This window comes from Trichoplusia ni, chromosome 8 (assembly GCF_003590095.1).
Source record: "Trichoplusia ni isolate ovarian cell line Hi5 chromosome 8, tn1, whole genome shotgun sequence".
In the NCBI taxonomy this organism is placed as follows: domain Eukaryota; kingdom Metazoa; phylum Arthropoda; class Insecta; order Lepidoptera; family Noctuidae; genus Trichoplusia; species Trichoplusia ni.
This window is the reverse complement of record NC_039485.1, coordinates 4668678-4681195: the sequence shown is the minus strand read 5'-3', so window position 1 is coordinate 4681195 and position 12518 is coordinate 4668678. Positions and strand designations below refer to the sequence as shown.

General features: G+C 38.0%; 1 protein-coding gene across 1 annotated transcript; it reads left to right on the top strand.

Annotated features, from left to right (window-relative positions):
• Positions 1 to 890: 890 nt before the first annotated feature.
• On the top strand, positions 891 to 6295 carry LOC113496749. Its single transcript, XM_026876071.1, has 3 exons — positions 891 to 4364; positions 4836 to 5459; positions 6242 to 6295. Exons 1-3 carry the CDS (start codon positions 891 to 893, stop codon positions 6293 to 6295), a joined length of 4152 nt encoding a protein of 1383 aa, XP_026731872.1.
• Positions 6296 to 12518: the final 6223 nt, after the last annotated feature.

The following is a 12518-nucleotide window of genomic DNA, read 5'->3' as shown; positions in this document are numbered from 1 at the left end:
TAAATACTTTCATTCGTAAAAAACGTACGTCGTTTAAACGTACCTACGAGTATTATTATTCACTGTAGGTAGGTAGATTGAAATATCGTAAACCGTTTCTATCAAAATAACGTATCAGTTACCTAGGTACCTACAAATAAAACTTCTCGACGAGTCGGTGATTAAATTTACCGTTTATTTTCACGAATTGAACACAGAGGTAATCAGCTGTTGCAGTACATTGTGTCTATAGTTCTATACAGTCATCAATCGACCCTGTCATATTATCTGTGTATGCTTATAATATAATATCCGAGTAGCTAGATTTGCTAGTTGGTAACAATAGAGATACCTACACCGTACACGCGTCTTGTAACGTACCTATTATACGCGCCGAAGTTCGGGGCGCGTTTGGGTAGGATACACTGTCTTAGCGACCACTACCTACTTATTGCGGATGATACTTGCACATAAGTAAGTACATTTATTTAGTGCTTAATTATAATCCGTAAGCTTAACTCTGTATCGAAATTCTTCGCACATTACAAGAAATAATATCTCATAGCTTTGTTTTGTACCTGCTTAATAAACTTTTTTTTTAAATGCCGCTTCTCGGAAAACCTACCCGCAGGGGTACATTAAAGAAATCAAAATGTAATGAAGTCGAATATTCGACTCAAGATTTACCGTCTTTGCGTAGGAAACGAACCATTTCTTATAACCGTTTAAATAAAGCGCTGGAGATAGGTATTTTAGCCGAAAACGATTCTTCTCAACTAAATTTGTTTTTGTCATATTTTCAAGACATTAAGCAACATGCCGCTAGTTTTGAGGATGCGCATTTTACGATCCAGGAGATTCTCGATGACCCTGAAAATGAGGACAATGACCTTCAAGAAAGGTTTGATGCAATGTATTACAGATTGTTGTCAATCCATCGAACGTTATCTAAAACTGAATCAACTCGGTCTTGCGACACTGTTTCGTCGAATATTCGATTACCGAAAATCGTGCTTCCTAACTTTAGCGGCGACATTAAAAAATGGCCTGAGTATTATGATACGTTTAACACCTTAATACATAACTCAACATCGTTAACCGACACTGAGAAGCTTCATTATCTCGTATCGTCTCTGAGCGGCGATGCGCTGCTTGTTATCAAGCCTTTCCCTCTGACACACGAACACTACCGCGACGCATACGAAGCACTCACCGCGCGCTATAAGAATAAGCGGGATCTTGCGTTTACGTGTTGGCGGGATATTTTGAAAATTGAATTTAAGGTTTCCGACGCGCACGCATTTCGAAGGTCACTCGATTTATTCGAGGAAAACTTAAGCATTTTAAGGACTATTAATTTGCCGGTTAACCATTGGGATTTCATTTTAGTGTATCATATCTTATCGAAGGTCGACCAGAGGCTTCGTCGGGATTTTGAGGAAAAACATTCCGATGTAGAACTTCCTACTTATAACCAATTGCGAAATTTCCTGCAATCCAAGTGTGAGGCTTTATTGCGAGACACACATTTCGTTGAATCGGACAAACCTCAACCGAGGTCTAAATCTGCTCACCCGCAGCCCCAACCGCGCAGTTCTGCGTCACACACACTCGTTGCCGCTAAGCCCGCTACTACACAACAACTGAATGAAGGGGTACCAACGAATGTCCCATACACAAAAAAATGCACGTTTTGTTCAGATTTCCATTCCATTGCCGCATGTCCCGAGTTTCTTAAAAAATCGTTTGATGAACGTTTGCAGATCGCTACTGAGAAACACTGGTGCTTTAACTGTTTGAATCCATCTCATCAGTTAAAAGATTGTAAATCTATATTTTCGTGTCGCATATGCAAGAGAAACCACCACACCTTACTCCATCGCGATAAGTCTAGTGAGTCAAATCAGTCTTCATCGACATTAGTGTCAAGGTCGTTAACACACACCACTGTTCTACTGGCCACAGCAATGATTCAGGTCCGTGATGCCTTTGGCTCAATGCAATCGTTCCGAGCTCTTTTTGATACTGGAAGTCAAAGCAATTTTATCACGGAAAAGGCAGTGAAACGTCTAAGCTTACCACTTAGTCCAACTAACGACAACGTCAGCGGTATCGGAGATGCTTCAGCGCCGATTCTTGGTGACATCACGTGTTTGATAGGCACAAAGGATAAAATCTTATTTAAATTGAACTTGCACGTCATATCAACAATATGTGGCGATCAACCGATAGCAAAACTTAATACATCTGGGTGGACCCACATTGAATCGAAACCCTTAGCAGATCCTGGTTTTGATCTCCCGGGACCTATCGACATATTGCTCGGCGCGGAGGTGTTTGCTGACTCGCTTCTAAATCAACATATCAAAGGCAATGCAAATCAACCGATAGCTCTTAACTCTGTTTTCGGTTGGCTTCTTTTGGGCAAAACTCGTCTAGCTTCAAACACCTTAGTGCACGCATCGGGAAAAAACGACATCGACTTGAATTCGTTAGTTCAACGTTTCTGGGAGTTAGACTGCGTACCCAAGGCGTCTCTTCTGACTCCAGAGGAGGTGTTTTGCGAACAAAAGTTCTTATCCGACCATTGCCGCGATACGTTTGGACGATACACAGTACGCTTACCATTCAAAGATGATAGCGAACCGAAGTTTGAAGGTTCTCGTGACGTTGCACTTAGACGATTTCATGCAATGGAACGTAGGCTGTCTCGTGACCCTGACTTACAAAAGGAATACGCGAATTTTATGACAGATTACTTGGACGCCGGTCATATGTCTTTGGTTCCCGGGAATGAACTCAGTCAGGGGAAATATTATATTCCACATCATTGCGTTTTGCGTCCTGACTCTGCTACCACCCGTCTCCGCGTTGTCTTTGACGCGTCGGCCAAGGATGCCCACTCTCGGTCTTTAAACGACACTCAACTAATCGGTCCCAAGTTACAACCGAACATTCTAGAAATTCTATTGCGATTTAGGGTACATAATATTGTTTTTATGGCTGACGTTCGACAAATGTACCGTCAAATTCTTATTTCCCAAGCCGATCGTGACTACCAGCGCATTTTTTGGAGAACCACTCCTACAGAATGTCTTCAAGAATACCGTTTGAATACTGTAACATATGGCGTTTCATCTTCACCCTTTCTTGCGTGTCGTACTCTGCGACAGCTTGCCGAGGACGAGGGCAATCAGTATCCCATAGCAAAGGGAATCATTCTGTCTGACGTATATATCGACGACGTGGCCAGTGGTTCCGACACGCTAGAACACGCCCAACAGGCAAAGGACCAACTAATCGCCTTGTTCAAATTAGGTGGCTTCCATCTTAGGAAGTGGGTGTCTAACAATGCGCAACTTCTGCTTGACCTCCCTATTCAAGATCGTCTCACTGGTTCTGTCTCTCTCGATAACTATGAAACTCAAATTTTAAAAATTCTCGGCCTAAAATGGGATCCTCACACAGATGCATTTCTTTTCGAAATCCAACCTCTCGACCGGCCTTGTACCAAACGATCGATTCTCAGCGAACTAGCTAGAGTGTTCGACCCTCTAGGATTTTTGTCTCCCATTACAATTCAAATCAAAACCTATATCCAGAAACTTTGGATCCTTGGTATCGGATGGGATCAAACACCGCCTGATGAGGTCATTGGTATGTGGAATACTTACAAGGTTCAATTATCACAGTTATCTCAAGTTCGAATTCCTCGCAGGTTAATTTGTTCTGATGTCAAATCGTTCGAGCTTCACGGGTTTTGTGACAGTTCCGAGGTAGCGTATGGTGCGGTAATATATTTTCGGGTTACTAACGGCAGCGGCAAGATCACAACGTATCTGGTCTGTTCTAAGGCTCGTGTAACACCTCTTAAACGAATTTCATTGCCTCGTCTGGAGCTCTGCGCCGCAGTTCTTCTGTCAGAACTTTATAAATTTGTTCGTGACACTTACCTTGATCGCATTACGATTAACGATGTCTATCTGTGGTCAGACTCGACGGTAGTTCTTTCATGGTTGCGAGCCCATTCTTCCCGCTGGGTAACATTCGTCGCCAACAGAGTCAGTCAAATCCAAGATCTTACTGCAACTGCGTGCTGGCGCCATGTACCTTCAGGAGATAACCCTGCGGACGTTTGCTCTCGTGGTCAATTACCCAGTAAGATCGTAAACAACTCCTTATGGTGGGCGGGCCCTGATTGGCTACGTAGGGATCACTGTTCCTGGCCTTCTATCCCTGATACTGCCTCTCACGAGGATGAAGTACTCGTTAAATCCGAAGAACGCAAGTGTGTAGTCTTATTAACCGATCAACTTGATAAAACCTTACCTGACGGATCCATCATCGAGATGTTATTAAATCGTTTCTCTTCATTGTCTAAGTTGGTAAATGTTCTCACGTACGTATATCGCTTTATCGATAATACTCGACATCCCAATCAGGTGAATCGAAAACGATTTCTTAATAACGTTGAACGTCATCACACTCTTATAAAAATAGTTAAACATGTACAACATACCACTTTTCTCGAAGAAATCTTTCATCTGCAATCAAAAAAACCCTTATCAAAACCTTTTCGCAAGTTAAATCCGTTCCTTGATGATCAGGGAGTACTCAGGGTGGGCGGTAGGATTTCGCGATCAGGTCTCGAATATGAGCAAAAGCACCCCGCCTTCTTACCTTCTAACCATCCTTTTACTTACTTGGTCATTGACTTTATTCATCGCAGTTATTTACACCCAGGTATTAACACTACACATTTTCTACTACTTCAACAATTCTGGATCATAGCTGCAAAACGCGTTATTCGTCGCCACTTGTCCAAGTGTATTCAATGTTTTCGAATAAATCCTCAGCCATTACAACCTTTTATGAGCGATCTTCCCTCTTATCGCGTCAATCAAGTTAAACCATTTTCCGTGGTCGGTGTCGATCTAGGCGGGCCGTTCCGTATTAAACTCGGTTCACATAGAGGCGCGAAAATGGATAAGGCGTATTTGTGCTTGTTTGTTTGCCTGGCGACCAAGGCGGTGCATTTAGAAGTCGTATCGACGTTAACAACTGAAGGGTTTATTGCTGCTTTGCGCCGATTTGTAGGAAGACGCGGTCGGTGCAACGTAATTCACGCGGATTGTGGCACTAATTTTGTTGGTGCAAAAAACCAGCTCTCAACTTTAATGGAACAGGCAACGAATGCAGAAAAAATCGAATTTAAGTTCAACCCTCCCGGCGCACCGCATTTTGGCGGCGTCTGGGAGATTCAGATTAAAGCCGCAAAATCTCATTTGCTTCGGGTCGTGGGTGATCAGGTTTTGACTTTTGAGGAACTAACCACTCTTTTTGTTCAAATAGAAGCCATCTTAAACTCAAGGCCACTTTGCCCTATTAGTTCCGATCCAAACGACCTGACGTGTCTCACTCCGGGTCATTTTCTCACTTTAGAACCTTTGACAGCCGTTCCCGATGAAGATCTTTCTAACGTAAACCTAAATCGGCTTCACCGACGGCAGCTGCTCCAATCTTTTCAACAGAGTTTTTGGTCCAGATGGAAATCAGAATACTTAAATTCTTTAACGCAACGAGCCAAATGGACGAAACACTCTAAACCGTTACAGATAGGTTCTATGGTAATCATTAAGGACGATAATCGTGCACCATTGCATTGGACACTTGCACGAGTTGTAAACCTCCAGGTGGGTGCTGATGGGATAGCTCGGAGTGCATTGGTTCAAAATGCTGACAAACAAATTATAAATCGACCTTTAGTTAAACTGTGTCCCTTGCCTATAGAGGACTCTGCTTAGCTGTTCTAATCATATTAACCGAACTTTCAACCCTTATCCAAAACTTTATTTAATTCTTTATTTAATTCTCTTTAGTTTTAGTATTCAACCTTTCGTCAACTAATTTTTTGTCTTTTAACCAGAAAATACCATAGGCATTTTGGTGGGCGGGATGTTTCGTTTCCATAAAAGAAAAAACAAAACGTAATTTAATCAGACCAATTTAGTTTCTTTTTTTTTATCGTTGTTCTGCTATCCTGCGGCAGCAGTATCGAAACGCCAATCTGTTGGTTGTTCATGTACGCACCAAACCAATCAAATTCGACGGCATGACTCGCGCGAAGTTCGTTAGAGTCGCCAACGCCTCCTAGCGTCAGTTTTCAAAAAAGGAAGCGCGCGCGCGGCACGGTACGATATCGCGGCTCAACTAAAACCGAAAACCGATTACACCTCCTATTAAAACCGTGTGAAATCATCAGCCAGTAGCCTTCATCATCTCAGGATCACCAACGGAGTGGAAGCTCAACGAATAGTGCAGGTCGCAGCCCAGGATTCACAAGGTACGTGCGTGCATTGTATCTTTACTGTAGCCTGTCTAGGATCTCGCAGAACAACAAATAATTAACGTATTTTTTATCGTAAGACCACCTCCTGGTCTCCCCAGAGTGGCATCCGCATCACAATTTCATTTCGGCTGGTGCGAGTTGCTACAAACATGAAAATAACAATTCTTAATTTCTCGTTTTTTATTGTTTTCACCGTAGGGCTCGAAGCAACAAACAACTGAACAAAACGCTCCAAATGAAACTTCCAAGAATTTCAACATTTTCAATCAACGCTAACGATAGTAAAGTGTGACTAAGAGCCTGAAGTCACTCATTTCACTTAACACCTCACCTATTCTTCAAACTGCTTAACTAAAATGTAGGTCAAGCGATCCAACTACGAAAGAACTTCACAGGTGTTAGCAAGAGATCCTTTGAGTTATGCGCCGCCACGTCAAACGGTTCGCACTAACAAGTAATACGACCGGGTGCAGTATTACGTATCTTGTTAATGCATCTATGCGCGAATATTGCTGTCAAAATTCTGTCAAAGTCTTGTTGTATCAGCCTATGATTGAGTGGTAGAGAACGCCTAAGACATTTAGTCCACCTTTGAACTTTCTTTATGTATAAGGCGTGTAAATTTAATACATAAATTACATCCATCAAATTTTCAGTTAAATTTATATAATTTCTGTATTAATTGAATATAGAAATAATATAAATTGCTGTGTATTTATTTGATTCTGCAAGATACGTAATATCGGTTTATTTATATTATACGGACTATATTATGAATGTAGCTAGTATTGTAAAGTGGTATGACTTTTATAATGGTATATATGAAATATACTTGGTACAATACTTTTTTTGGAAATGAAAAATAGTAACTATATCAAAAATATTTTTACTATTAAGGAAATTCCTATTATTTTTCCTAATATTTTTACTGTACCATTGAATTGTCATCTGAATCTAGTTTGAGTTTTGTGTATATATTGCCTACAATGTGGTTACGTTACCACCTATGTATCTGTATACATATAGTCACAAGCACCAGGAATGTGAGATGCCTTGACGAACACAACCAAACTACATCGTCATTTAGTTCATTTAGCTGTAACGTCTATGTGGAAGTTGGGTACACAACAAGCCATTGAACAACTGAATTCAAAGTTAAAAAAAGGCTTGTAGATTTTGTCAGTTATTATCGAATTTGATCAGCACGTTCTGCCGACAATGATCTTTAGTGCCAGGTGAGGTCTTAATAAAAAAAATATCACGTCCTGTAAACTCCGACTAAACGACTATTGTTACGAGTAATGCATTTTTTTTTATTAATTCGATTTTTTTTTTTAAATAAACCTAATAATTAAGAACAAAAAGATTTCCATACAAAATAATAAAGGACGCAAATTGCCTCTTTACCTACGCAACACGTTAATCGTGGTAAGAAAATAGGAGGTATTTTATAGCATGCTTGTTAGGTAATGATAGCTGTCGCTTTATCGCTCCATTACTGAACATGCATCAGTAATTAAGCATGCCAGTGTCATTATACGAAATATATAAACAAATCGGTCCAGTGCGAAATTTATATAAAACAAACAATTCTGTTGGGACATTTCTGGGTCATTAACGAGCATTACATACCTAGATATCTATGTATAAGAAATGTTTAACGAGATCTAACAGACAAACTATGTCGATAGTTTTGTTGGACATTGCATTAGATTTAATGTTCTTATCATGTTCCTGTTTAATAAATAAATAATTAATACGTTGCCTTACAATCTCAATTTTGAATTTCTGGTTTATTTTTGTTTCAGCGGCAAAAGGATTTTCTTAGTATATAGGGAAAATATGCGTTTGAAATGAGGAAACCTTTTATTTTGATACACCTCTTTGGTTATTGAAAATTCATATTTTCGTGTTTAGCTAACAATATTCAGGGAAAAGGGCAAGTGAATGAAATGGTTGTAAACAGTTTTGCTCACTTTGCATATTGTATAAAGATAGACAGATAGACCTTCAATATCACTAGAATCACTTATACGTATCACTTACTAGCTATTGCGGGCGACTTCATCGGCGTGGCTTTGGAGAATCGTTGTATATTCTAACAAAGCTTTCGGAGGCGTATTCATAAACATTTTTTTAATCGGTTTAATCGGGATTGCTCATGTAATCGAGTCGAACTAGAGGCGTCGTCAGCTCATGATTCAAAAGTCCTCTTGGTGAGTAAACCATAATTAAATAAAAAAATATCGATTTTGTTTCGGAAGGTACGTTTAATTGTGAATCTCTTACTCGACTTTGAGCGTCGTTACGGGGAATCAGAAGCTAGAAAGTCTGACGAACCAGACTGATTAAAGGATGCCGTGTTTCCAAGGTAACTGGGTTGAGGAGGTCATATGGACAGTCGCTTCTTGTAAAACTGACAAGCACTTGCTAAGCTGCATTCCGTTAGACTGGAAGCCGACCATAACATAAAGAGTTGGTAACAGCCTAGATGATGATATTCAGAAAAACATGTAGATATACATTAGAATACTAGCTATATTGCAGTCCAAGCATATCACGATTCCTGCAACCAAACAAGTTTCATACGTGATATTAATGTACCGTAAAGCAGTGAAACTTAGTTGTAAGTTATTCAGCAGTTGGTTGCGAGACGTGTCTAGAGTTCGACTACTCTAGGGACGAAACGAAACTAGAACTGTTATAGACATGTTGACGTATATACGGTTACAATCTTGTCTGTTAAGTGACAATACGAGTATGTATATTATTATATATCTGAACATTGTTTTTGTTTATCAAATTACAAACATAAATTCAAAATTGAGCCGCTGACAAAAAAACTCATTATTTTTTTTCATTCCCAAACACGAAATGCTTGTAACCGGCTTTGATTCAAGATGTCGTATAAATTGAATATTTTTAAAATTAATTACAAATTAAAAATATTAAAAATTAAGTTGGTAGCAATCCTGAAAACAATCAAGCAGTTAACTTTTAAATCATTTTTTTCAAGAAAATTTTACATTACACATATTCTATTTTGCACTTTACAATATTTTTGAACCCTAACACAAAAAGATGGACGTCATAACTTTGACCGGTATCGTCGAACTTAAACGCGATTAGGATGCTGCTTTTTTGTGCAGTAAATTTAACAGAATATGCTGCTTAAATTCAATAAACATTTCATAAATTCATTTTAGCATCATACCCAATACCACATGACTGCAGTTTCTCTGCGGCTCAAAATAGTTTCCCGAAACAATGTCTAATGTTATGTAAATTCCCTACTGGAATGTATGCAATAATACTCACTCATTTTTGGTCTGAATGTTGCTAAATATGTGTATGTATATAAATACTTGTTTCTCAACTAAATATATAAAATAACATGACATTCATTTAAACTATTTTTTTTTTTTAATACAGCTGTTGTAAACAACATTTAGTCGCCGTTAATTATCATTCTGTCCGTGTCACTTATTGAATTATTGAATAGACAATCCAGCATTTTTTGCTGAGAAAAACCCTCCATTCGCCTCCAAACTAGTCTTCTTCAGCCTAAACCCTTTTGAAATTTAAATAAAGTTCTCAATGTATGACAAATTTAATTTAATAATCACGTGCCATATACCTCTTAATACTTATCATCCTCAATTTTTTACAATACCTTTGGTACAGCAGATTCCGTGCAATTCAGCCTCCTAACTGCATAGATCGTTTTCGAACTCAATCCTCATTGAACATGTCTATGGCATGCAGTATTGGTGCAGAGAGTATTGAAACGTAACGCCTCTGTCAGACGATTTGTTAACAAAGGGACCTGACGGCAACGCGGGCTCTTTTCAAATATTCCTCCATTACACGATACACAGTGGCTTGGAGTTTCAAGAGCTCTTTTTATGGGTATTTTTAATGATAAGACACAGTTTTATTATTGGAAAACGTTGGTCGCTACATCTTTGATAAGAGCATAGATTCAGAGGCAAAGTGTCGGAAACATCATCTTCATACTTAATCAGATTCAAAGCGACTTTTTCTTAATGCTTAATTTTTGCTTTGTGATCGTAGTGCCCGAAGAAACAAAACAGATGATAGATTATTCTTTGTAAGTACTATAGTTATGAGAATTTATTATCTGCCCTAATATTAATAGTTTTAAACCAGTTTTCCGTCTATTAATGTCAAATTGGATTTAACTGGACTGGATAAAAACATCACAGCACCAAACCTTTTTTTTTAACTTTCTATATCTAATCAAAATACAAAATGACGTTTCAAGTTAACACAAACTGAACATAATATCACCAGTAAAACTCTACAAATGCAAATGGATTCCCAGTAATCACCAGCTTAACAGGAAATCAAGGCAACAATTTAATTATTCTTATTATCCGTTAAGCTCTGGGGCTGTATGTGATGCACACTGGCCGAGCGTCCGCTCAAACTTCACCGCCAATTTGTTTGCACCTTACAAAGCAACCTCTTTTAATATTATTCAACAAGGCAGGCCAAGAGCCCTCTCAAATTAAACGCTACAATATAATATTTGTGGCATTATGAAAAGCTTGCAAACTGGATGCTATTTCTGAGTATTCCTCTCGAGTTTTTTGTGAGCTTTTAAGAACGTTGTTACGAAATCTACGTTTGTTTATTCAGTGTACGGTTTCAAATTTTAATATTTTAATAAATTTGGGAAATGTAATATGTTCTCTTGTTTACAAGAAAAAATAACTATTAATTGTGCTTTATATCAATATTGTTAAATCTAAACATATTTCTATATTTAATTGATTTAGCTTACATTTCAGAGGAACTTTTTGACCTGAATAAATTAAATTTTTAATTTTTTAATATTTTTTGAGTTCTATGAAACTGACTTGTCATCCACAACGAAATGTATTTATTTGTTGTTATAGCGAATAGACAACGGACCTCGTTTGGGATAAAGTAATAATAATTACCCATTAAAATAAATTTATGGTATCATATTTATTCAGACTTAATATTGCTAAAAATAGAAATAGAATGAAATGTATCATAAACAATTTTACATAACAGGGTATCGTTTCAATAACGTCCCAAATTAATTGCATACGAAGAACAAAATACTCACGGCAATGGCCAGCCGTAAAATAGCTTTTTATACAGGGTGAGCTGTTAATACAAATAATGATATATTTTTTCGTCACTTATGCTGAGTTTTTTTCGATATTTCTTCTCATCGTAGTCCGATAAGAAATGTTTTTTTGAGAACGTTCTACGTTCTCAAAAAAAGATACGTAAAGTGATGATACATCTACTTGCAGAATAAATAATCACATTTCATTTCATATTTTTTTTAAACGTGAAATTAAATGTGGGAGACTTGGCCCATAAGTAGAATGAAGTATGATGCACAGTAAAAAAATAGAATAATCACACAAACTAGATGACTAGAATTTACTGTTTACTTTTAACTGCATTGATGTAAAAAAAAAAATCCAATTTCACTGTTTCTATTTTTTATTTTTGCCTGTAGATAGCATATGTAAAAAACTAGTAAGCCAATAAACTTCGCATTGCAAAATTCTCCTGATGCGGAAAACATTCAAACAACAAGGGCCTTCAATTATGAACTTCTTGCAAAAAAACTTCCTATGCATTTTCTCTCAAGTTCTCAGGTACAAAAATACATCCTATATTTCTCACCTTTTGTTCGCGTAACAAGTGTCTTCCGAAGTAGCTATTAACTACTCCAGAGACTGAAGAGTCGACGAGTTCTCGTTTCTAGAATCCAAAGGGTCGAGAGTCCGTCTTTTGTGTTTCCCTAAGCTTTCAACATTCATTTTCTCAGAAATTACCCCACTACAAGATGCAGGTATATCGAGGTTGAATAAACGGATTTATATCCAAGGTTCAGCCTTAAATCCTATACAGGCTAAATGACAATGAGACTTTTTTTCGCAACCTCTGGTCTAAAATGGAATCCAAAAACGCTAACCCGCAAGTAAGCAAGATGGTAGCAAATGCTCGTTCTCTCTCCACCCATAACGATCCTTTTAGTCATGACTGTGATTTAGTTTGGTGAAGCATTGAAAGCTCAGTATATATTTGGTATGAAAAACTGGTTTTATATCTTGAGAACCATTTTTAAAACGTTTTGTTTTTATTTCCAGTCATTGGCACGGTAAGTAAAAATATCCAT

What these genes read in the sequence shown, in the direction of transcription:
- LOC113496749 (XM_026876071.1), top strand. Translation starts at nt 891, where the DNA reads ATGTATTACAGATTGTTGTCAATCCATCGAACGTTATCTAAAACTGAA. An exon ending in TCTCTTCATTGTCTAAGTTG is followed by an intron (nt 4,365 to 4,835) that starts GTAAATGTTCTC and finishes ATAAATCCTCAG; the next exon opens with CCATTACAACCTTTTATGAG. An exon ending in CCGATGAAGATCTTTCTAAC is followed by an intron (nt 5,460 to 6,241) that starts GTAAACCTAAAT and finishes TGAAATCATCAG; the next exon opens with CCAGTAGCCTTCATCATCTC.